General features: G+C 45.9%; 4 protein-coding genes across 6 annotated transcripts; 1 reads left to right on the forward strand and 3 right to left on the reverse strand.

Annotated features, from left to right (window-relative positions):
• The first annotated feature begins 1,500 nt into the window (after positions 1 to 1,500).
• On the forward strand, positions 1,501 to 15,458 carry LOC6599863 (circadian locomoter output cycles protein kaput). Of its 3 annotated transcripts, none has more exons than XM_026991498.1 (8): positions 1,501 to 2,013; positions 7,349 to 7,678; positions 10,416 to 10,576; positions 10,648 to 10,829; positions 10,897 to 11,113; positions 11,181 to 11,534; positions 12,255 to 12,886; positions 12,945 to 15,458. In XM_026991498.1, exons 2-8 carry the CDS (start codon positions 7,641 to 7,643, stop codon positions 14,490 to 14,492), a joined length of 3,132 nt encoding a protein of 1,043 aa, XP_026847299.1. In that variant the 5' UTR covers positions 1,501 to 2,013; positions 7,349 to 7,640; the 3' UTR covers positions 14,493 to 15,458. The 3 variants fall into 3 exon arrangements, with proteins under 3 accessions (XP_026847299.1, XP_026847298.1, XP_002024985.1); XM_026991497.1 differs by lacking the exon at positions 1,501 to 2,013 and adding an exon at positions 3,617 to 4,369; XM_002024949.2 differs by lacking the exon at positions 1,501 to 2,013 and adding an exon at positions 3,617 to 4,369 and having other exon boundaries at positions 10,428 to 10,576.
• LOC113566326 (protein henna-like) lies at positions 15,459 to 18,041 on the reverse strand. The gene is made up of 5 exons (XM_026991499.1): positions 17,933 to 18,041; positions 16,414 to 17,086; positions 16,089 to 16,351; positions 15,791 to 16,020; positions 15,459 to 15,735 (listed from the first exon to the last, which is right to left on the reverse strand). The coding sequence occupies exons 1-5, from the start codon at positions 17,960 to 17,962 to the stop codon at positions 15,573 to 15,575; spliced, it is 1,359 nt and encodes a 452-aa protein (XP_026847300.1). The 5' UTR covers positions 17,963 to 18,041; the 3' UTR covers positions 15,459 to 15,572.
• Positions 18,042 to 19,054: 1,013 nt separating this feature from the next.
• LOC113566335 lies at positions 19,055 to 21,140 on the reverse strand. The gene is made up of 6 exons (XM_026991576.1): positions 21,060 to 21,140; positions 20,920 to 20,983; positions 19,832 to 20,853; positions 19,673 to 19,775; positions 19,420 to 19,613; positions 19,055 to 19,311 (listed from the first exon to the last, which is right to left on the reverse strand). Exons 1-6 carry the CDS (start codon positions 21,138 to 21,140, stop codon positions 19,195 to 19,197), a joined length of 1,581 nt encoding a protein of 526 aa, XP_026847377.1. The 3' UTR covers positions 19,055 to 19,194.
• Positions 21,141 to 21,858: 718 nt separating this feature from the next.
• On the reverse strand, positions 21,859 to 24,385 carry LOC6599862 (protein henna). Its single transcript, XM_002024948.2, has 5 exons — positions 24,277 to 24,385; positions 22,764 to 23,436; positions 22,440 to 22,702; positions 22,142 to 22,371; positions 21,859 to 22,086 (listed from the first exon to the last, which is right to left on the reverse strand). The coding sequence occupies exons 1-5, from the start codon at positions 24,304 to 24,306 to the stop codon at positions 21,924 to 21,926; spliced, it is 1,359 nt and encodes a 452-aa protein (XP_002024984.1). The 5' UTR covers positions 24,307 to 24,385; the 3' UTR covers positions 21,859 to 21,923.
• Between the last annotated feature and the right edge of the window lie 217 nt (positions 24,386 to 24,602).

The raw sequence follows: 24,602 nt of genomic DNA on the forward strand, positions 1-24,602 counted from the left end.
CTAGAGAGAACATGGAACAACCCCCTCTGTATGCGCTAATAGTTATCCCAGAGAGAGAGAGAGAGCGACGAGAGAGAGACGATGCCACGATACATGTAAAAAAAACTCAACTCAATCCGGACTCGCGATCGGCAAATGTGAAGTGCATTGCCGTCGTTGAGTGGGTTCTGGGGGAGAGACTGGGACTGGGACTGTGACTGAGACGAGACTCCACTCCACTGAGACTCTACCACGAGTAGCTCAGAGTGGAATGCACTATTAAATAATAGCACGGCAGGGGCGCTCGCCAATCAGTCAGTCGGTCATTCAGGTAGCGCTCGGAATATATCGCGTATACGCCCCGGCCGGCAAAGTCGCTCAGGTTTCTCAGGTCTCTCCCGCTCTCTCTCTCTCTCGTGCACTGTCAAACTGAGTGTGTGTGTGTGTGTGTGTGAGAACGTTTCTTGGGGCCTGGGAGCCTCTCGCATTTCGTTGCATTTCGCAGTTTTCGTTTATCCACTGGTAGTTTTTCTGCCAGCCTGCCTGCCTGCCTGCCTGCCCCGTTTTTGTTTGTGTATTTTTTCCCTGGGTCTGGGTCTGGGTTCTGTGTTCTGTGTTCTGGGTTCTGGCTCTATGGAGCTTAGAAACTGCAGTTCCCGTACCGCCGTACCGCCGTTCAGTTCGATTCCAACACGCGCAGCGACAACGAGCGGATCTCTTTCTCTCTCCCTCTCACTCACTCACTCACTCACTTACGCTGAACTACCGCCTGAATACGGTTTCCGATTCGCCCGGTTCGGTTCGGTTCGGTTTATATTAATTTTTGAAGCGTGCGGCGCATGCTTTACCCAGTTATTTAATTCTTTCTTTTTTTTTTTGGTATATTACAAGTATTTATGCGATTTAGCAGCGTCTGACGTACATATGCTTCCACTTCCACACTGTCGTTGTCGTCGTCGTCGTCGTCGTCGTCGGCGTCGCCGTCACCGTGTATTGTCTCTGGATCTGTGGATCTCTGGGTTTTTGTTCTGGCTTTCTGGATTTGCTTCTGTCTCTCTCTGTCTGTAACCTGATCGCAAATTACACGCTTTCGACGTGGTCGCTTCTCGTGCTGCAGCTCGGTTTTTGGTTTATTTTTTGTTTGTTTTTTTTTTTTTGGTTCTGTTTCTGGGCGAATTTTCGGTTATCATCCCCCCACTTTGCGCTTCTCAGGAATCTTAAATTCTTTTGTTTTTTGCTGATAATGCCCAAAAAAACTGTTCGACAATGAATGAAAACGTCTGCAAGAAGGTGGAGAAACATCCGAGAAACGGGAAAAAGTTCAACTATTATGTAATTTTTGAAGTGATTTACAAAGTGCTGTAATAATGGCTGTAAATAAATATGAAATAATTCCTCAAAGAATTATGTGTAAAGTGAAGAAGTGATCGACAGTGATCGATGTTGGGAAATCGAATGAATATAAAAAAACACATGAAAATACGCAGAAAAAAATTAATACAAATAATTAAATTTCCCAAAAAAATACCAAGGAAACCCCAAAAAGGACTCCCGTCGATCGTCGATCGTCCAATCGTCAAGCAAAAAGCCATTAAAGTCGATACCAAAAATTATGGCACTACGGCCCATAAAAAGGGTAAAACACGGGGCAGCCCAAAGAGCAGCTTAACCAAACAATAAACCCATTAATTAACTAAGCTACTAATTACCAAAAAAAAAAAAAACAAAGTGTTACACCAAACAAATCAGCTGCCATCAGGCGCCAGAAACTGCTAGAAAATTGGGTGGAGTGTGCGCCATAAAATTAAAGTGAAGTGAAACAAAAACCAACAAGAAAATGCAAAGGCAGCAGGCAGCAAGCAGCAAGCCCCAAGAAAATCTATTAGAGAAGTGCCCTGGCCAAAAGAAGAGATAAGGCCGGCCCGCACCGAGGCCGCATACTGACTGAGAGAGAGAAAGAGAGGGAGAACTGTTGTAAACGAAAGTGCATTCAACCAAAAGTTAACACCCAAATTATCTGGCAGTCGTGTGCAGGTGAAGGGAACCAGATCTGGGTTCGGATCTGCCAGGCTCTGGCTATGGCGCACAATGTTATTACTATAGATACAGATATACATATGTATCTATGTATCTATGTATGTAGTATATAAACATTGATACGATCCACACGAGTGTATGCAGCTTTGTAGTGGCGTTTTTTTCATTGTCAAAGTAGTGCCTCTTTTTATTCCCGCCATTCGTCGTGTCGTGTGCCAGGGTACATGGGCTTTGGGGGAAAGGGCTGAAGAGCCGTACATCTTTTGTTGATCAAACATTTGGGGAACATCTTGGGCTTGGGACCACGTATGGGACCACGTGATTTTTTGGAAAAGCGTTCCACCAGGAAACGGAAGGACTTCGATTGGGCCCCCGTTTTGCGCATTTTTCGTTCATGAAATGTCAATTCCAGGTACCCACGTAGTCGCAACAATCGATGCGTTTTTAATTTGTTATTTTTTTATTTTTTTTTTTACTTGTTGGCTGACAAGTCTCGGACGCTTGCGTCGCGGGTTTGCGTCTTTTAAACGTCATCGTCAGCGTTTGACTGAGGTCTGAGGAGCACTCGCTCCGTGTGTGTGTGTGTGTGTGTGTGTGTGCGTTAGTGTGTGTGAGTGGCACGGTTGTGTGAGTGCGCGTGTGCATTTTGTGCAGCTGTATGCGATCATGCGCCAGTCACACAGCAGTTTCCCGCTCTCTTTCTCTCTCTATCTCTCTGTAGCTCGGCGAAAAAGCGTTATTTCAATTGACAACTCAAAAACTATAAACAAAAGGGAAACGTTTCAGTTGATTCAACTTCGACACCAGGGCATTGCATACAGCACAAGACGAGGCTTAAATAATTCCTAAATAACATTCCAGCCATTCCGAAAAGGTGCTCGGTATTATTTGCGGTTTGGCGGGGCGTATACTTGATTTTCGCCTGTACAAAATACACTTTTTGTAATTATGATGCGATAAGCAATTGAAAAATATCATCGCAAATCTTTTGTTGTGATTTTTATACACAGAGAAAATGAAGGAATGTCGCGGAGAGAGGAGAATTTTGTTGAGTTTCTATGTAAAGATGCATATCTATGCATTGTTTGGGATTGACATTCATTCAATGTTTCCAAAGATGATCGTATGCTAAGATTTGTTAGGTTTTAGAAGGGTTTTAGACTACTCTGTTCTGTTAATGATGTTCTCTTGAGAATTCCCCGACATAGACAGAATCCATAAGCAATGATGAGTTGGTGGAGGAATTGATGATCTGTCGATGAAGTGCTCATTGCATCTGTTGATTTATTAATTGATGGAAAACCCTCAAACGTCAAGCCCCAAAATCGGTTTCAGTAAGTCCCTAGCTATCGAGAATCAATTACAGTTCTCGGAAAAACATAAACTGCTTGAGAACCGGTTAAATGGAAAGGCCTTTAACCCTATCAACTGAAAAATCAGTACACAAATAAACTATATACTTAAAAAGCGACTTATAGATAGACATAGATAGAGAGTGAGAGCGAGGGAGAGGGATAGGGGGATAGAGGGATAGGGAGAGCCTGTCTAGCAAAATAAATCAATGAACGGCAATTGGCAAGAGATAAAAATAACGAAAATAGTGAACAATTTAATTAAGTCAAGTTTAAAGCAACAGACAGCTTAAAACGAAAGAGACAGGGACAGAAGCTGGACAGAGACGAAAAATATTACAAGTCAGAGCTTTGCGAAAAGGCGGAACGTAGAGGAAAGAAAGCGAAATAGAAATAGTGGATGATGGCTGCAAAAAAGAATAGGGAAAAACAGCAACAGCAAAAACAACAACAACAAACGGCTCATATGAGTATTGGGTATTATCACACACACGCACACACAGAGACAGAGGCAGAGGCAGAGGCAGCAGCAGCACGAGCAGAGACACAGATACACAGATACACAGATACATGGACACTATGCTGTAATCGTCGCAATGCAATTAGCATTGGAAGCAAAAGCTCAAGTTCACTGACAAAGAAATCAAACACTCACACAGAACGAGAGTCAGGGACAGAGAGGGAAACACACAGAGAGCGAGAGTAGGAGAGTGAGAGAGAGGGAGAGGGAGAGGGAGAGCTAGTGATAGACAGATAGAGAGGGACACACGCATGCACACATGCACATTCCGGGTATGCGATAATTTTTGTAACCGAGCGAAGCTTTACAAATGCAATCAAATGACGTTAGTTCCCCCTTCAGACCCACAGAGCGAGATAGCGACAGCGAGAGTGTGAGAGAGTGTCGGCGGGAGAGCAGGCACGCTCCACAGATAGATAGATAGAGCGTGCAAGTGGGACAGCGGAAGGGAGAGAGAGAGAGTGAGCTTACTCGTGAGTAGGTCAGTCAACGATCTTCGGGCCGGGCCGGGTTGAGTAAACTTGCCTTGCCATTGCTCTGCACTCTGCAGTCGCAGTCGCACTTAGAGCTCCCCCCGCCAACCGGCCAACCGACCAACCGACCAACCAACCAACCGACCAACCGACTTTCTGAGCTTTTTATTTGTTTGCATTTTTCTACCCCACTCATTGGCTTCCGCATTGCAAATAAATATATAGTACATACGTACATACAATTAAATAACAGCCAGAATGCTGTCAATGCCAAATGTTTAATCTGTCAGCAATGAGCGGGCTTTCTGCAGTCGATGATAGATAGTTCATTGAATTGTTTTGTAATTCGAGTTTATCTCGTTTGGGGGGTGAGCGATACCCGTATCGCTTAAGAGATGTATAAACAGAAGAGCGGGAACACTTTGATCAGATATCTATTTCTTTAGACGCTGTGAACAGCGGACATTCGATCTGTATTCGGTTTCTGCCGTTTTTCTAACTGCTTGCCCTGAAATTCTGAAAGTTGGCTGCCCTGTAACTCTAAAACCTCGCTTTTGTAGAAATATGAAAGCGGTGGCTGTGAGACTGCTATCTTCTTGCCATGAAACTCTGAAAGCTAGCTGCCATGAAACTCCAAAATCTCGCTTTTGTAGAATTATGAAAGAGGTGGCTGCGAGACTGCTAACTGCTTGCTATGGAACTCTGAAAACTGGCTGCCCTGAAATTCTAAAATCTCGCTTTTGTAGAAATGTGAAAGAGGTGGCTTTGAGAATGCTAACTACTTGCTATGGAACTCTCAAAGCTGTATGCTATAAGCACTTACGGCTGCTTTCTGGGGGCAACTAGTTTATTCCTGAGCCGTCAGCTATTATGTAAATACCATTCGCTAGGCAATAAAGTATTGGAAGTATTTGCCACTTCATCCATCCCTTACCCACACATTAAACCGCTCAACTGTCAGTTAATTGAGGAATCTAGCACTATAAGGATTTCTATATATGCAGCCTGGGACTTTGTTGGAATATAGTCTAGAAAGAAGACAAGATTAAAACATGTCGAGTATTTTACTTATACTTGTTTGTAAGAAGATCTGCTCTCCTCCAAATGAATATATATTTGACCCAATAACTGCCACTAATGGTTCTATAATCGAACGCGACAGAGTTGGCCGTAGTCCACATTCCTCAGCTTAAAGGCAACCCCTTCAATCATCATAATACCCGACACTCTATCGCTGTGTCTCTACCTTTTCGCTCTAAAGCCAAACCAAAACCAAACGAACCGCACTAATTGCAATACGAGCCATTAAACGAGTCATTGGCAATTATATGCTGGCGGGCTGGGCTCTGGCAACAGTTTGAGCCACCAGCGGGGTCCGAGGCCAAAGCCAGAGCCACAGCCAGAGCCACAGCCAGAGCCAACAGCTACTTACGGTTAACCAGCAAAACACTTGGCCAACAGAGAGACGGGGGACAGGGCAGGGCAAGGCCGGGCAGGGCAGGGTACTTGGCTTTGATGTGTGGCGAGTATTTAAAATGTTTGTGTGTCCCTTTGGTGTGGACATATGGGAAATTATGAGCTGCGTTTGGGGTCTAACCGGATTAATTACAGCTCCTGCATGCCGACAAAGAAGCGAATATCTCTCGCTTCCGCTCCCGCACCCGCTCTCGCTCTATGTTTCTGTATTTGCGTTTGCGTGTGTGTTTCTGTGTGATTTTAAGCTGCTTTGCAATTTTAATTAAAGGCTGATTTTATCCTGGCTTTATCAACTTTAAATTGGTCCAACTTCGACGTCATTGGCTCGTGTTGTTTGTCGACATCGAAGAAGGTTTCCCTGCTATCCCGTGCCATTTTAAAACAAAGTGCATTTCAGAGGCTTGCAGGAACCTTTGACATTTTGATGGAAACGAACGAAAGTTTTCAAGTTTCTGTTGAGCAAGAAATTGCTTTCCTTTCCTTTACTTTCCACGGAAGCCCTGCAGCTGCAAGCCTGGCAATTAAAACGGAATAATTGTGGAATAACTGTGTGCAAGGAAATCATTTTATGCAGGGCAACAGAAAAATCCACCTCCGTAAAGTGTATGCGAGACTATGGAAAAAATGCAAAATGAATATGCAAAAAAATGTGTGCAATATGTAAGCGAATGTGTGGCTGATATATAAATAGGGCTCGGTGGGGGTGTGGGTGTGGGTGTGAGTGCGGGTGCGAGTGCGAGTGCGATTGCGGGGGCACACGAGGCACAGCCGCGTCATGAGGCAATGTCTATATACAGCCAGGCAATTGGCCAGCTGCTGCTGCTGCTGCCACACATCTACAACAGCCATGCAACCACTCCGGCAGTTCGCCACTCAACCCCTCCATCACTTCTGGCTAGTTCCTGCCCCACCCCGCACCACCGCACCGCACCACACCACACCCCACCCCGATGGCGACTGGTTGTTATGGCATTCGCTGAACGCATTTTGTAACATGACAAAATAGCGTAGCATACATTTCAGGGGTTGCAACTGTGCAACACGCTGCCCAGCTCTGCCCTACCATGCCAAACCATGGCAGGCCCGTGCAACGATTGGGGCACGCCTGGCTGGCAGATTGGCCGCCTGCCTCGGCTCGTGTCGGGTACGGGGCGCCTGCGCAGGCGCGGCTTATTGTGTCTGTGGCATCTTATGTAATTCTGCCTGCCACCGAGCAGCGGCAGCGGCAGCAGCAGCAGTGGCAGCAGTGGCAGCAGTGGCCGCAGTAGCAGCCGCAGCAGAAGGATGATGCTGCTGCTGCTGCTGCTGCTGCCACCGAGTGAAACGAGACCCAAAGTGAAAACCAAAGCCGAAACAGAAACTCAACTGCACTTGTTGCTGTCGGTCCGCGTCGTGGAGCAACATTTACTCGAAAATCCGAAAGAGCGACGGCAACGACTCGGTGGAGAAACTTCCAAGGCGCTACAAAGCGAAGGATATATAATGGATATTTTTTTTTTGAATCCTTTCAGTTGATCAAAATGTGGCACACTGAGCAAGTGGAAATCAATTGTTGTGCGAACATAACCTGAGCCAAAACTTGAACCCAGACTCCAGCGAATAAACATAATCAGAATAATAAAAAACTATGTGAACCAGAAACTAATTGTCGCATTTGTGTGCAAGTCTTCAATAGAAGTTCGGTTCGGTTTTCCCTCCCCCCTCCCTCCCAACTCCCTTTGCCTCCTCGTTCTGTTCTATTGCCCGCTTCTGGTCGTATTTAAAGATTCGTTCGGTTCAAGGATTATCCAGTAAATACGAAAAATGGACGACGAGAGCGACGACAAGGATGATACGAAAAGGTAAAAACCCCTACACATTACTCACTCTCACCTACGCACCTACGCTTAGACACACCCACCCACCCATTCGAATTCCTACGGATATGGAGTACGGGTAGGCTATATGTATATGTATAAATAGATACTCGTGCAATCTGCAAGTGACAGATGACGAACAAGAGAACACGCCACAACTCAGAACAGAACAGTACAGTATGCCCGGGGAAGAAGTGAAATTTATTTATTTCTTGACAATTTTCTTTGAAATTTAGTCACCAAATAAAAGAATAATTGTCTCTAAAGACCATGGCTGTCGTCCGCTTTCATTTCTGGTCATCCTCCCCACGGATCCCCCCAATCATAGGAAAACAGCAGTTGAGGGCCCACTGGGTAATAAGTGTAAGAATAATTTGTAACTCAAGTAGCCAATGCGCCTTCGTACGCTTCTGTGGTAACCCGAGTGCCGATTCAATTTGTGCAGACAATAATTAGTTTTTCTGTTGGCTATTTACTCGATTGAATAATAACCGAAATATGTGCCGAATCCAGGACACATATCTGATTGCAGTTCTTGTAAATATACAAAATTAGTAATGGAATATCCACAGAGCGCTGGGGATCAATAAAAGATGATAGATACAAATAGCTAAAGGCAAGGCTTCCCAAGGACTCATGGGACAACTATGAGTATATTAAAATGCGGCTTAACTTAAATTTGATATATAAAAGACTAATGAGAAGTAAAAGCTTCTTTGGTCTAGAAAGACCTACCGCCCAACCGACCGATTGGCGCTGTCAACCGAACCGAACCGAACCGAAAGACAGATGTGAGACTTATATTCTTAAAGAACTAAGCATGCATTCGAAATACAAACAAATAGTGATACTAATTACGAGCATGATATGTAGTGTAGTAAAAGTAAGTAAGTATAAGTAATATAAGTAAGTAGTATAAGTAATTTAATAAGAGAAACGCGAACGTAGATATAATACGGTAAAAAGAATTATAAACCGAGCATAATACCCTTAAACGGTTCATGCAAGGAACAATTTGATCTACAAAATGGAAGGGACAACGATGTATATTTTCGGCTGGATCTAAAACGAATCGTGAAGACAGGGGTATCTACGTCACCAGCATCCTTGATCCCCAGTTAACGCCACGCCGAGCCAAAAGTAAAGTCGGATGCTCAAAAAGAGTATTCTATTTGTGATGACAGTGGATGTGTATAACGCCCAGAAGGAAGCGTTTCGAACCCCACGATATAGAGCCATAGCCATTTCGATAGAGCCATGTCCGTCTGTCCGTCTTCATGAGCGCCTAGATCTCAGAGACTATAAGACCTAGAGCTATCAAAATTTGCCACACTTCTACAAGTGTATTTCAAAATTTCGCCCCGCCCCCACAAAGATCAAATTCAAGATACGAGAAAACTAAAAAACGCAGCATCATAGAGAACAACCGTATCTAGCAAATTGCAGTATCTGGGTCAGATCGGATCATTGAAATAGCCAAAAGGAACACATGAAATTGTAGTGGCTACGCAACGCCCTCCAAGCGCTTACTCGCGGCCTCTCTTTCACACATTTTTCGTCATGCAGTGTTCGCCCCCTGGCGGAGGGAAGCCGTACTGACTGAGTATCGTTCCTGCTACCATGGTATACATAGGTTCAGAAAACTTTAAATTGGAGTCTAATATGACACTAAGGTAATTCTCTCAAGACAACCACCGCATATAGTGTAAGGAGCCAACTGGGGGCTGGACGTAGAGTGTAAGATCATCCGTCTTTAATGATGAGAGTGTAAAATTTAAATGGCCTAGATGGCTGCGCTGTGGTACTCCAGAAGAGAAGACTCTTTGAGACCTGGCTCGAAGATAGCTAGAAATCAATTTCAGGAGATTGGGCGGAAGCCCTAAATGGTCAAGACATCACTTTAAAGCTTTACTTTAATCTAATTCTAAAGTTTAGCTTACACCGACTATAATAAATTTGTTCTCCTTACCCAACGTATTCCAAACCCTGTGTGAAAAGTGTATATAAGTGTGCCAATTATTACAATTTATCAGACATTTAACCTGGGGACTCCAGACTTCCACCGTACAATATACACATAAATGTCCAAACTCAGCTTAAGAACTCCTCAAATCAAATAGACTTCCAGCTGTGTTCCAGCTTCAATTGACTCCAAAAGTAAACTCAATCTGTATGCCAGGGGGGATATTAACCGCCATGGCATACGAGTACCAACTGTCCAAACAAAGTGCCCGATTAACTGACAATTACAGAACATTTACCCAGAAAGAAGCCACATGATGACAGACAGGCTAAGGCTGAGGCTGAGGCTGAGGCTGAGGCTGAACTCCACACATTAATATTAGCCAGTTTTCGACATGCAAATGTCAATGCCAGAGTGAAAAAAGTTAACTCTAGCGCAACAAATGGAAAGTGACAAAAGGTGCCCCGACCCCTGACCCTTTTTTCCCTTGAATACACGTATTCGTATGCATGAGGGGTGATAGCATATGGGCATATATGTCTAATCAACGCCAGACAATGCCTCAATGGGACAGGCACACGTGGGGCACACAGCGGCCGACTCACCTGAGGGTTGCAAGCCTGACCCCTTGCGGGGATTATTATTAGGAAACACAAGATTATATACTCGTACATTCTAAATGGAGGAGGAGGAGGATGATGATGATGATGAAATGAGTACCCGCAAATGTTTATCATGGTTTTTTTGTGTAACTCGCAGTTTCCTTTGCAGAAAGTCACGGAATCTGAGCGAGAAAAAGCGACGGGATCAGTTCAACTCTTTGGTCTGCGATCTGAGCACCCTGATATCCACCTCCGGTCGGAAGATGGACAAGTCGACGGTCCTCAAGTCAACCATTTCATTCCTGAGGAATCATAATGGTAGTTCAACTGATTTCAACCAGCATTGTATTGCCTATTGTATGATGTCGAATGTAACTCCTTTCAAACAGAGGCCGCGGACCGATCCAAGGTTTTTGAGATACAACAAGACTGGAAGCCCACGTTTCTGAGCAACGACGAGTTCACGCACCTGATGCTGGAGTCCCTCGATGGTTTCATGATAGTCTTTAGCAGCTTGGGTGCTATATTCTATGCCTCGGAAAGTATTACCTCACAGCTGGGCTATTTGCCGGTATGTCTGTTACCCGTGTGACTATTATTGACAAATGGCAGAAACTTACCGATTTGAATCTTTCCAGCAAGACCTGTACAGAATGAACATCTACGATCTGGCCTATGAAATGGACCACGAGGCCCTCATGAACGTCTTCGTCAATCCGCCGCCTGTGATCGAGCCCCGGCAGACGGAAATCAGTGCCAGCAACGAGATATCCTTCTACAGCCATATAAGGCGCGGCGGGGTCGAGAAGGCGGATACCAACTCCTACGAACTGGTTAAATTTGTGGGTTACTTTCGTAGGTAGACGTGCAGCTGCAAAGGTCTGCATCTACTAATTCCACTTACCCCTCCATGTAACAAAAGGTAACGATCCCAACACCTCGGCGGGCTCCCGTTCCGCAAGTCCGAGCGGCAGCCAGTCTGCGCCCGTCCTGCCGCGCATCTTCCGTGAGAACACCAGCGTGGAGGTGGACAGAAAGCTGGTATTTGTGGGCACGGGCCGCGTCCAGAACCCGCAGCTGATACGCGAGATGAGCATAATCGACCCAACCAGCAACGAGTTTACTTCGAAGCACAGCATGGAGTGGAAGTTCCTGTTTCTCGATCACCGCGCGCCCCCAATCATTGGCTACATGCCGTTCGAGGTGCTGGGCACCTCCGGATACGATTACTATCACGTCGACGACTTGGACAACATTGTGGCGTGCCACGAAGAGTGTAAGTTGCACATGTTTTTCACTTTTTTACTTTTTTTGCGCGTGCACCTGCTGTTTCCTTGCATTTTGTGCGCCAAAAATCGATCAGCTTCTTCGAAAATGCACCTCTGTCAAGTTGGCAGCCCTGGACTCGGCCGATGAATCGCAATCTTCACTTAAAACACACTTTAACCATGAAAACTGCTACTGCAGCTTCACTAAAAATCACCTGAGCCATATTTTCTATGCTCCTATTCAGTGCGTCTAACAGGAGCGGAAAAATTCTCCGAATAAGATTTCGGTTTCAAACGTTTTGTTTTCCGCGCCAATCAGTTTCTGCCAGCAAATAAAAGCGATCTGGCTACGCCAAAATTCAATGGCGGCTGCGACTGGCAGGCTCTTGACCTGTCTCTTGTGATTGGAAAGGTTTCTAATAATGGTTTCTCATTATGGCAAGGGTCTCTATCCTGCTCTTCAGAGCGAAAAACGGGCCAGGGCATAACTTGTTAACAAATTGCAAAGCTTGAACGCTTATATTCGCACAACCAGCTGTCTTTTGTTTTGACTGCGATCGAAGCGATCTGGCAGCACCCAACTCTAACCACGTGTTGAATGCGGCTTAATAAAAACAAAAGCATTTAAAACAACGTTAAAAGGATATAAACTTCTAATTGGGCATCTCTTTCTACACTCGAAGTTGATGATTCAAAACTTATACTAAATTCTTTACCCTCCTCTCCAGTGCGACAAACGGGCGAGGGAAAATCCTGCTATTACCGCTTCCTTACCAAGGGCCAGCAATGGATATGGCTGCAAACGGACTACTTTGTAAGCTATCATCAATTCAACACGAAGCCGGACTACGTTGTGTGCACCCACAATGTTGTCAGCTATGCGGAGGTCATCAAGCACACTCAGAAGGAGCGCCAGCAGGCGAGCAGCAAGGACTGCAAGGCCCAGACCTCGACGGCCAGCAGCAGCAAGCCGGCGACGGCCACGACAACGCTGAGAGACTTGGAGCTGGCCAATGAGAATCTGGAGAGTAACCTGCTGGACAATAGCCTATCGAAATTGACCAATGAAACGACTGCCACCTCACCCGCAGTGGAGTCGTCACCCATGTGGTCAGCGACGGTGACGGTAGCGGCAGCGGCAGCATCGGGCTCGTGCCAAGCAAATCCTCTGAAAATAGCCAGGCCAGCCTCGAGCTATAGCAACATTAGCTCTACGGGTATCTCGCCAAAAGCCAAGCGGAAATGTTACTTCTACAACAACAGAGGCAATGATTCGGATTCCACTTCAATGTCTACGGAATCAGGCACCAGCAGACAGTCGGGAGCCAGCAGGCACTCCGTGTTGACGCATGCGAGTTCGGTGAGTAGAGCGTGAAGTAAACTTTGATTTCCTTTTACACTGGCCATTGTATCCTTAGCAAAGTCAACGACAGCGGTCACAGCTTCGTGATCACAGTCAAAGTCATAATAATAACCATCACCAGCAGCAGCAGCAGCAGCAACAGCACCAACAGCAGCAGGCGCAACAGCAGCAGCAGCAGCAACAACATCTGCAACACCTCCAGCAACAGCAGCAGCAGATCCAACAGCAGCTGCAACAGAACGTGGGGCCGCCCAAGCTGGTGCCCATGCTGCCTATCGGACCCGCACAGATCATGGCAGGCAACGCGTTTCCGCAGTCCCCCTATCCTCTGGCCAGCCCCCAGCTGGTGGCGCCTACTTTTCTGGAACCGCAGCAGTTCCTGGCAGCCATACCCATGCAGCCAGTGATAGGGCCGTTCCCGGTGCCGCCAGTCCCTGTCCTCTCGCCGCTGGCTGTGCCGAGTCAAGGGCAAGGGCAGCAGGAACTACTGCCCGGAAGTGTGGTGATGACGCCGACGCAAAGTCAGCTGCAGGATCAGCTGCAGCGCAAACACGACGAGCTGCAGAAGCTGATAATGCAGCAACAGGACGAGCTGCGGATTGTGTCGGAGCAGCTGCTGCTAGCCCGCTATACGTACTTCCAGCCCGTGGTGCAGATGGGACTCTCACCGGGCAACATAGCACCGGGCAACATGACACCGGGCAGCATGACACCGGGAGCTGCGATGCCCAATGCGGCGGGTGGCAGCGTTCAGCAGCGCGCATTCAACTTCTCAAGCACGAATGCAGTGCAGCCGCATTTTAATCAGTATGGATTCGCGCTGAACTCGGAGCAGATGCAGAACCAGCAGGACCAACAGATGATGATGCAGCAGCAGCAGAACCTTCACAGTCAGCAGCAGCATAATCTCCATCAGCAGCATCAGAATCAGAATCAAATGCAGCAGCAGCAACATCTTTTGGAGCAGCAGCAATTGCAGCTGCAACAGCAGCAGCAGAACGAAATGTTGTCGCGCGAGGACATTGAGGACATTGATGCCTTTCTCAATCTGTCGCCGCTGCAATCGCTCGAGCCTCCAGCTGCACTAAACCCTAGCCACAACAACAACCATTCCAGCTTTAACAATGGCAACGGCAACAGCAGTCAGAACATCATCGGCCACAACAACAGCAACAACAACAACAACAACAGCAACAGCAACAACAACAACAACAACAGCAGCTCGACTGCCCCACAGAATCACAACGAAGACTCCTTGTTGTCGTATATGCAGATGGCCACAAGCCCTTCGGTCAACTTCCACATGGGCATCAGTGATGATTCCGAGACGCAGAGTGAAGACAAGATGAGGATGGGCAGCAGCAGTAGCCACCTGCAGCTGCAGCAGCAACATCTCCTGCAGCAACAGCAACAGCAGCAACAACAACAACACCAGCAGCTACCAGAGTCGAGCAGTTTTTACCATTCGAATCCATTCGTCGCCCACCTACAGAATCAGAATCAATTGCCAAACGACCTGGAAATATTGCCCTTTCAAATGTCGCAAGAGCAATCACAGAATCTATTCGATGCATCAAACACAGCCCCTGGCGGAAGTCAATAACACATGTGGAACCCTAGTTCGTAAGCTCCTATAAGTTCCCCCCCCATTCACTATACGAGTATCTTGTGCATCTGTGTATTAACTAGCTGTCTCTCTATCGAACTTTCTCATGGAACTCCTTTTGGGACTAGTTGTAGATCTCAACAGACTAGGTATTGTTCTAGAGATGGATTTGGACTACATTGTGTGTGTGTGTTTGTATGTATGTATGCACGAATAGTAACGTTCTCAAAATATGTATCCATAAGTGAATTTTTTTTGCTAGCAAGTAGGAAGAAGTGCCCATCGTTTCCATAAGCCACCATTATCCAGTAAGTGCCATTGTGGCGCAAACAGGGATCTCTGATATTTAATCGAACCTTAAACCCTAAAACGTACACCTAAATTATTGTAGATAACGATTTAAGCATTGCTAATCCAATTTTATATCATTTCCAAGACTGGGCTTCCCTACTGAAGTCAATTTATTGTTTAAGATGCGATATAGATGATAGATAGATATCTAAAAACTCAGGTTGAGACTGCAACTGACATTTATTCTGCTGTCAGCATATTCCGATAAGTTCTCCTCATGCCAGAGCTTTTCCAGCAATTGAAATATACCTATGTACATACAGAAAATGTTGAACAAAATATTAGATACAATTCTGTTGGAAAAGCTTGTCCGAATATGTTTCGATCTTCAGCTTTGAACTTCCACACGCAGCCAAACCTTGTAACTTATCTTAAACTCAACTACAACTACCTTAATAACTCTAGTTAATTAGTTAACTCTGTGTTTAAGCTCTGTACATACCTATAGGACAAGTCGGAGGAACTTGCTTAAGCCTGTATATACGACGATGATAATCGATGGTGATCTAGAACTAATTTGTATATAACTAGATGTTTCTATGTTCCCCACGAGAGCAGTGTGAAAAAGCTAATCAAATCAAACGACAGCATAATAAAAGTCCAGAAAACGGATACACTTTTCGTAATTATTTATTTAGCATATACAAATATACATAAAAATCCCAAAGATCTATAGATAGAGAGAGTATAGTATAGTAGAGTATATAGTATAAAATAGAATGGAATTCAGACACGTAGCTTGACAATGGCATTCTGAAGAATCTGGAACTCGGAGTTGATGTTGTTCATCAGATTCGATATCTGCGGCTTCGAGTCGAGCACTTCGACACTCTGCGTGTAGGCATTGTAGCGGACACCGAACGGACGTGGAATCGAGTTGGCAAATTTACTAAAAAAGAAAGTGTAAGCCAAAACAAAAGAACAAAAAAGGCGGATCGACTTACATAGTCTTTTCCTTGGCACTCTCGAAACTGTCGGCCACATAGTAGAGGGGCTGGAACTGTGTGATCGGATACTTGGTAATACCAGTCACCTCTGGCTCAAAGTCCTTCAGCATGGGCTTCTCCGTCAGGCAGTACTCCAGCTCGCCGTAGGAGGAGAGCAGAGCAGCACCAAAGGCCTTCAGCTCACCCTCCTGACGGCACAGGCCATACTCCACAGTAAACCAAAAGATCTAATAGTTACAAACGATGATTTAATGGAGATTGGGAATTGGGGAGGCAAGTAGAGAGTGTAGCCTACCGTTGAGAGCTTCTCAATGTAATCATCTGGTGCTCCGAGGGAAGCCAAGCCAATCTCCTGACTGAACTGGGCAAAAGCAGGATCGGCAAAGAGGGGAACGTGGCCCAGCAGTTCGTGGCAGACATCGGGCTCTGGGGTGTACATGGGCTTGCTGGGATGCCGAATGTACTGAGTGGAGTGGAAGACGCGGAAGGCCAGGCCGGCGAGGAAATCGCGGGAGCTGAGCAGCCCTGCCACAGGGCGAAGGGTGAAGCCAGTACAGTCTGGGAATAGAGAGCCAAAAAATTGTAGAAGCTTCCTCTCTGCAGTGTGTATGAAAACGCACCCCTCAAAAAGTTGGAGACATCCTCCAGCTGTGGGATATTGTCCTCCCTGAAGCCACAATTGTCCACCAGCAGGGGAAAGACATGATTGTACTCGCGACAGGCGTGGGTCTTGTAGAGCTTCGAGAGATTGCGGAAGATAATGCCCCAGGTCTCGATCTCCTCCTTGGAATACTCTACATGGGGTAGAGTCTCGCCATGCTTGTAGTTGTAGGCAATGTCCGCGAAGTACTTGCGGCGCTTGCGGTACTCCGGGTCGGTGAATCCGGGATGATCGGAGTCCAGTTCGGCGCCATAGCTGAGGATCTGATTGGCAAAGCGATCCAGATCGCGTATACGCCTTGGGAACCAAGGCACTGCCGTGGCATTGTCCTTGTAGTCACGCGAAATGATATTGAAATAGCTGCACTGGCCCTTCACATCCTCAATAGCCCTGCCCAGGGCCCCGGACTTGCCGTCGCACTCCACGAAGAACTCATAGCCAGGGACACGAAGCGAGGACCGGGACTCAATGTGCACCAGATTGATGTCGTGCTTCTTGAAGATGGCCAAGATATTGGCCAGGGCACCACTGGACAAAGACGAGTCCTTCGGCGAGAACAGCAGACAGGTATTCCTGGCCTCCTGAATATCCACACCCTCGGCAATATACGCCGAATCCTCAATGCGCGTTGGCTGATGGAGAGTGGAAAGATTTTCATTAGCTTTTCATTATTTCGTTATCGCTTGGAAAAACAATCCCTCCCATTGATTGACACAGAATGTGACCCAGACTGATGCAACAATCTGGGAAACACCCTCATTCCTACTCATCCCTCATGACCATCAGCGTATGATCAATACCCCACTATTGTGAGCCGATACAATCAATTGCTCAGAGCGAGGATCGAATTTCAAAGGTTAGCCAGGTCCGAAATCAAGGCGAGTTATTCAACCGCAGCCCCACGAGCTTCCACAGACTGCTGCATCATTGAAATTAGTTAGTAGGTGTATCTATGTACTATTTCTCGAGTCTCGAAGGCTTAGGTCTGACCGCAATGGCATTCAGAGCATATGGATAGCCATGGGTTTCGCCTAGAACTTGATGAGGCACGGAGAAGATTGTTATGGAGGTTCTGATACCACAAGATACGAGAACGCTTAGATCTAGTTTCTTATAAATATTCCACTTTGGTAGATCTTGTTTTGATGCAAAAACTCCAGAAAAAAAGTCACACTCAATAGGCTGTTCTATAAATATTCCTTTGTCTGGCAATCTGTAGTGTTAACCCAATTTGGTGGAAGCTCGAGTTGATTATAGATCCGCTTTCTTGCCTCAAAATAAACTTTGTTTTCACTGGCTGTATTATTCCAGCTTCCAGTACTTCTTATATTTTGTGGTTCCACTCAAGGTTAGCAAAAGTTCAAATCGGGTACAAAAAAATATATACTTGTTATTGCTATTATTATTATTATTGTTATTCTGCGGTTCACTTTCTACATATATTCATGTACATGTACGTATGATGTACAGGAACGAACCTTATCAAAGGAGACCTGACGCTGGTACATTTTGAAACGATTCTTCTCTTTTGTCTTCGCTGCGAGATGGGGAACAACAACCGAACAAACTGGCGAACGCACCGCTCAGCACACGATTTAAAACTGATTTAATTTCTCAGTTAATCATGCGCTTAAATAGACTTTTTTTGCTAGACCCCAAGCCGCACGGGTTCCATAGATAATCTCAATCTCGTGGAGAAGTGAGACGAAAACGAAAACCGAGTGGAAACCAGTCAATAATAATGCGATCAATCGGGCGAGTGAACGGGCGATCTTGGAATAGCATCCACATGCGGTCCAATCGCAGTACTAACTCTGCTTTATGGCTATGGCTATGGCTGTGGCTGTGGGGTTATCAGTTCCTGCGATAGATAGGCCTAACATCGTCTAACATCGCATGCCCCTGCTAAGGGTCGCGCTGGCTTTCTGCCTACAGTTCGAGTATGCTACATATATATATGTGTGTATATAAATACTCCCAATCCGATTTGATCGCTCTGCTGGGGTCCATGTTATTTTCAAGACATTATTATTATTTCGGCTAGTTTCTATTTTTTGTTTTCGCAAAACGAATGAAAATAAAACTGAAAACTGAATAATCTTAAATGGTTTCATAATGTGACATGCCGACAGGTTCTAACCAAACGAGTTCAACGGCATTTCTGGGCAATTATTTTGTAGTGAATAATAAATTAGAAGTAGCTGTGGATGTGGATGTCGATGTGTATGTGAAGGTGGAGGTGGGGGCCTGGCACGCGCTATATTTGCTGTTCTACAAATACATTTCATAAATATCGAGTCCACTCACCTGATTTCAGAAAGGAATAACAATCATTCTGGCTTGTGGAACCCATTTATAATAGCTTGTGGATCAGATAGTCCCATTGTATGTGATATTTTGGGGGAAACAAAAGTTGAGAGTTCATTTCAGTTGGGGAATGCCATACAGACCACAGACTTCAGATTAAACCCCAATCAAAAGATGATGCAATATTTTAAAGAGTTTACAAGACCCAAAAAATAACCCATTTAATTTTCCGCTTATCTGCAAGAACTGTAACAACAATACCAATAATAATGAATAAAAGATCGCCTAAAAAATACATTTAAAGTATTTATTTATTTAAATTAGGCATTAAAAAAAAAGATATAAAAAGTATTTGCATAAATGGCGCCTCCAATAGTATTCTACTCGTTCAATTGCTCAACGAGTAGATAGCTTATACCCCAAGTACTGGGCTCTAGAAATTCGCATTGTACCTATGCCAGAGCGAGGTGAGGGTGCCGCGTTTCAGATGCGTCTGGGGACTCGATTGCGGGCGCACGTTCTTCAGAGTACAGCCCACGGGCAGGTTGACCTACAAAATACACAAGCGAGATGCATTCGAATGAGATACAGATGGAAACCTTCGCTGGTGCGCTCCTATTACTGGCTTTGGCGTTGACTTTGGCTTTGGCCCACTTACGGATTGGTGGGCCGTCACTCGGACGGGCTCTTTGTCGGGACAGACCACATAGGACTCATGGCCATCGAACAGACTGCCGCTGGCGGCAGGCTTCTCCCTTAGTTGTGCTGGCGCTGAACTAAGGGACAGGGACTCGGACTCGGATTCGGGATAGGCAATCTCTGGTTGTGCAGGTGCAGGTGTGGGCTTGGCAGCTGAAAGAACGAGATGCTATATATTGAAATTTCTAAAAAGAAAACAGGAGATCTCTTACCCTTGACATGAATGTGGAAACTGCAGCTGAGGGTCACACCGTCAGTGGTGGTTGCCTCGTATTTGATGGCATGATCGCCCAGCCTAAACAAAGCACCCGGGAACTGAAAAGAAATCAATCGTATCATAGTCTATAGTATGTTTCGATTCGAATACTTACATGAGACTTGAAGATCTTCAATAATTTGCCTTCGAAGCGGGGCTCTTCCCAGACAACCGAACGCAGATTCTGATTCTCCTTCAGATGAACCTCAATCGAGGGTGGGCAATAGTTGGATGTATCTGAGCCCAGGTCCACCCTGAAGCTCTCACTGCGCTCGGGAGCGACACCAATGAGATTCTTTGACGTTTGAACAGAGTCTAGTCTTGGGAAGGATGCGGGGCTAGACGGGGTCGATGGTTCAGGAAGTGCAGATAGTCTGGCAAATTGAGCGGGCCTGGAAAATGTTGGAAATGGAGCTGGTTGGCGGACTGTACTCCGTGTGGGAAATGTGGGAAACGGTACGGGGGCAGGGGCTGAAGACCGGGAGGAAAATGTGGGAAATGCAACAGGTCTGGAGAACCCTGAATGACTCTGAACTGGAGCGGAGGAAAAGGTGAATAAATTGGACTCTGTCGTTGGCGCCGCCTTGATGGTGATGATCGTTTGACAGGCGGCACTCTGCCTCGTCTGTGGGTCCTGAGCGCGGAACCCAATCTTGTGGACGCCAGCCGGAAGGTGAGCCTCCAGCTGCTTGGCCCAGGCGGGAAAAACAGCCACATTTCGGTAGTCCAGATTTGTCTCGGGCCTCTGCAGAGTCACATGAGCCTTGACCTCACCGCGATGCAGAAGGATGACCACATTCTCGGGACATTTGATGTAGGGCCGAGCTCTTGTGGCTGTCTGCTGTACGGGCGGTATATTCTGCAGAGACTGCGATCGGATCCAGGGCAGTCGATTGTTGAAGAAGCTGCTGCCGAACGGCTGACAGTTGAGATCAGATCCAAAGGACCAGCCCTGCAGGGCCATGCAGGAGGCCAGCAAAGGTCCAGTAGGCACAAAGCCAGCATTGCACCGCAGGTGGCAGATGGCCCCAAAGCTGGAAGGACCCTGTGTACAGCTTGCAGGAGAGATGACACCATTGCGGGCCTGTTTCAGGGCAGGACATATCGATTGGGTCTGCACACGACGCTGGACAAGAGCTAAAACGAAGTCAAGTTATCACAGATCGGTTCGTTGGGTGATTGGATCCTCTGTCTGATACTTACGCACGCACTTGTTCTCCTGACCCTCCCAAACACCAGCGGATCCGCAACTCCTGATCTCAACAGACTAGGTATTGTTCTAGAGATGGATTTGGACTACATTGTGTGTGTGTGTTTGTATGTATGTGTGCACGAATAGTAACGTTCTCAAAATATGTATCCATAAGTGAATTTTTTTTGCTAGCAAGTAGGAAGAAGTGCCCATCGTTTCCATAAGCCACCATTATCCAGTAAGTGCCATTGTGGCGCAAACAGGGATCTCTGATATTTAATCGAACCTTAAACCCTAAAACGTACACCTAAATTAGATATTAGATGTAGATAACGATTTAAGCATTGCTAATCCAATTTTATATCATTTCCAAGACTGGGCTTCCCTACTGAAGTCAATTTATTGTTTAAGATGCGATATAGATGATAGATAGATATCTAAAAACTCAGGTTGAGACTGCAACTGACATTTATTCTGCTGTGAGCATATTCCGATAAGTTCTCCTCATGCCAGAGCTTTTCCAGCAATTGAAATATACCTATGTACATACAGAAAATGTTGAACAAAATATTAGATACAATTCTGTTGGAAAAGCTTGTCCGAATATGTTTCGATCTTCAGCTTTGAACTTCCACACGCAGCCAAACCTTGTAACTTATCTTAAACTCAACTACAACTACCTTAATAACTCTAGTTAATTAGTTAACTCTGTGTTTAAGCTCTGTACATACCTATAGGACAAGTCGGAGGAACTTGCTTAAGCCTGTATATACGACGATGATAATCGATGGTGATCTAGAACTAATTTGTATATAACTAGATGTTTCTATGTTCCCCACGAGAGCAGTGTGAAAAAGCTAATCAAATCAAACGACAGCATAATAAAAGTCCAGAAAACGGATACACTTTTCGTAATTATTTATTTAGCATATACAAATATACATAAAAATCCTAAAAATCTATAGATAGAGAGAGTATAGTATAGTAGAGTATATAGTATAAAATAGAATGGAATTCAGACACGTAGCTTGACAATGGCATTCTGAAGAATCTGGAACTCGGAGTTGATGTTGTTCATCAGATTCGATATCTGCGGCTTCGAGTCGAGCACTTCGACACTCTGCGTGTAGGCATTGTAGCGGACACCGAACGGACGTGGAATCGAGTTGGCAAATTTACTAAAAAAGAAAGTGTAAGCCAAAACAAAAGAACAAAAAAGGCGGATCGACTTACATAGTCTTTTCCTTGGCACTCTCGAAACTGTCGGCCACATAGTAGAGGGGCTGGAACTGTGTGATCGGATACTTGGTAATACCAGTCACCTCTGGCTCAAAGTCCTTCAGCATGGGCTTCTCCGTCAGGCAGTACTCCAGCTCGCCGTAGGAGGAGAGCAGACCAGCACCAAAGGCCTTCAGCTCACCCTCCTGACGGCACAGGCCATACTCCACAGTAAACCAAAAGATCTAATAGTTACAAACGATGATTTAATGGAGATTGGGAATTGGGGAGGCAAGTAGAGAGTGTAGCCTACCGTTGAGAGCTTCTCAATGTAATCATCTGGTGCTCCGAGGGAAGCCAAGCCAATCTCCTGACTGAACTGGGCAAAAGCAGGATCGGCAAAGAGGGGAACGTGGCCCAGCAGTTCGTGGCAGACATCGGGCTCTGGGGTGTACATGGGCTTGCTGGGATGCCGAATGTACTGAGTGGAGTGGAAGACGCGGAAGGCCAGGCCGGCGAGGAAATCGCGGGAGCTGAGCAGCCCAGCCACAGGGCGAAGGGTGAAGCCAGTACAGTCTGGGGAAATAGAGCAACAAATTGTAGAAGCTTCCTCTATGCAGTGTGTATTAAAACGCACCCCTCAAAAAGTTGGAGACATCCTCCAGCTGTGGGATATTGTCCTCCCTGAAGCCACAATTGTCCACCAGCAGGGGAAAGACATGATTGTACTCGCGACAGGCGTGGGTCTTGTAGAGCTTCGAGAGATTGCGGAAGATAATGCCCCAGGTCTCGATCTCCTCCTTGGAATACTCTACATGGGGCAGAGTCTCGCCATGCTTGTAGTTGTAGGCAATGTCCGCGAAGTACTTGCGGCGCTTGCGGTACTCCGGGTCGGTGAATCCGGGATGATCGGAGTCCAGTTCGGCGCCATAGCTGAGGATCTGATTGGCAAAGCGATCCAGATCGCGTATACGCCTTGGGAACCAAGGCACTGCCGTGGCATTGTCCTTGTAGTCACGCGAAATGATATTGAAATAGCTGCACTGGCCCTTCACATCCTCAATAGCCCTGCCCAGGGCCCCGGACTTGCCGTCGCACTCCACGAAGAACTCATAGCCAGGGACACGAAGCGAGGACCGGGACTCAATGTGCACCAGATTGATGTCGTGCTTCTTGAAGATGGCCAAGATATTGGCCAGGGCACCACTGGACAAAGACGAGTCCTTCGGCGAGAACAGCAGACAGGTATTCCTGGCCTCCTGAATATCCACACCCTCGGCAATATACGCCGAATCCTCAATGCGCGTTGGCTGATGGAGAGTGGAAAGATTTTCATTAGCTTTTCATTATTTCGTTATCGCTTGGAAAAACAATCCCTCCCATTGATTGACACAGAATGTGACCCAGACTGATGCAACAATCTGGGAAACACCCTCATTCCTACTCATCCCTCATGACCATCAGCGGATGATCAATACCCCACTATTGTAAGCCGATACAATCAATTGCTCAGAACGAGGATCGAATTTCAAAGGTTAGCCAGGTCCGAAATCAAGGCGAGTTATTCAACCGCAGCCCCACGAGCTTCCACAGACTGCTGCATCATTGAAATTAGTTAGTAGGTGTATCTATGTACTATTTCTCGAGTCTCGAAGGCTTAGGTCTGACCGCAATGGCATTCAGAGCATATGGATAGCCATGGGTTTCGCCTAGAACTTGATGAGGCACGGAGAAGATTGTTATGGAGGTTCTGATACCACAAGATACGAGAACGCTTAGATCTAGTTTCTTATAAATATTCCACTTTGGTAGATCTTGTTTTGATGCAAAAACTCCAGAAAAAAAGTCACACTCAATAGGCTGTTCTATAAATATTCCTTTGTCTGGCAATCTGTAGTGTTAACCCAATTTGGTGGAAGCTCGAGTTGATTATAGATCCGCTTTCTTGCCTCAAAATAAACTTTGTTTTCACTGGCTGGAATAATACGAGTACTTCTTATATTTTGTGGTTCCACTCAAGGTTAGCAAAAGTTCAAGTCGGGTACAAAAAAATATATACTTGTTATTGCTATTATTATTATTATTGTTATTCTGCGGTTCACTTTCTACATATATTCATGTACATGTACGTATGATGTACAGGAACGAACCTTATCAAAGGAGACCTGACGCTGGTACATTTTGAAACGATTCTTCTCTTTTGTCTTCGCTGCGAGATGGGGAACAACAACCGAACAAACTGGCGAACGCACCGCTCAGCACACGATTTAAAACTGATTTAATTTCTCAGTTAATCATGCGCTTAAATAGACTTTTTTTGCTAGACCCCAAGCCGCACGGGTTCCATAGATAATCTCAATCTCGTGGAGAAGTGAGACGAAAACGAAAACCGAGTGGAAACCAGTCAATAATAATGCGATCAATCGGGCGAGTGAACGGGCGATCTTGGAATAGCATCCACATGCGGTCCAATCGC

Source organism: Drosophila persimilis, unplaced genomic scaffold (assembly GCF_003286085.1).
Source record: "Drosophila persimilis strain 14011-0111.01,24,50 unplaced genomic scaffold, DperRS2 tig00000676-arrow-arrow-pilon, whole genome shotgun sequence".
Lineage (NCBI taxonomy): Eukaryota > Metazoa > Arthropoda > Insecta > Diptera > Drosophilidae > Drosophila > Drosophila persimilis.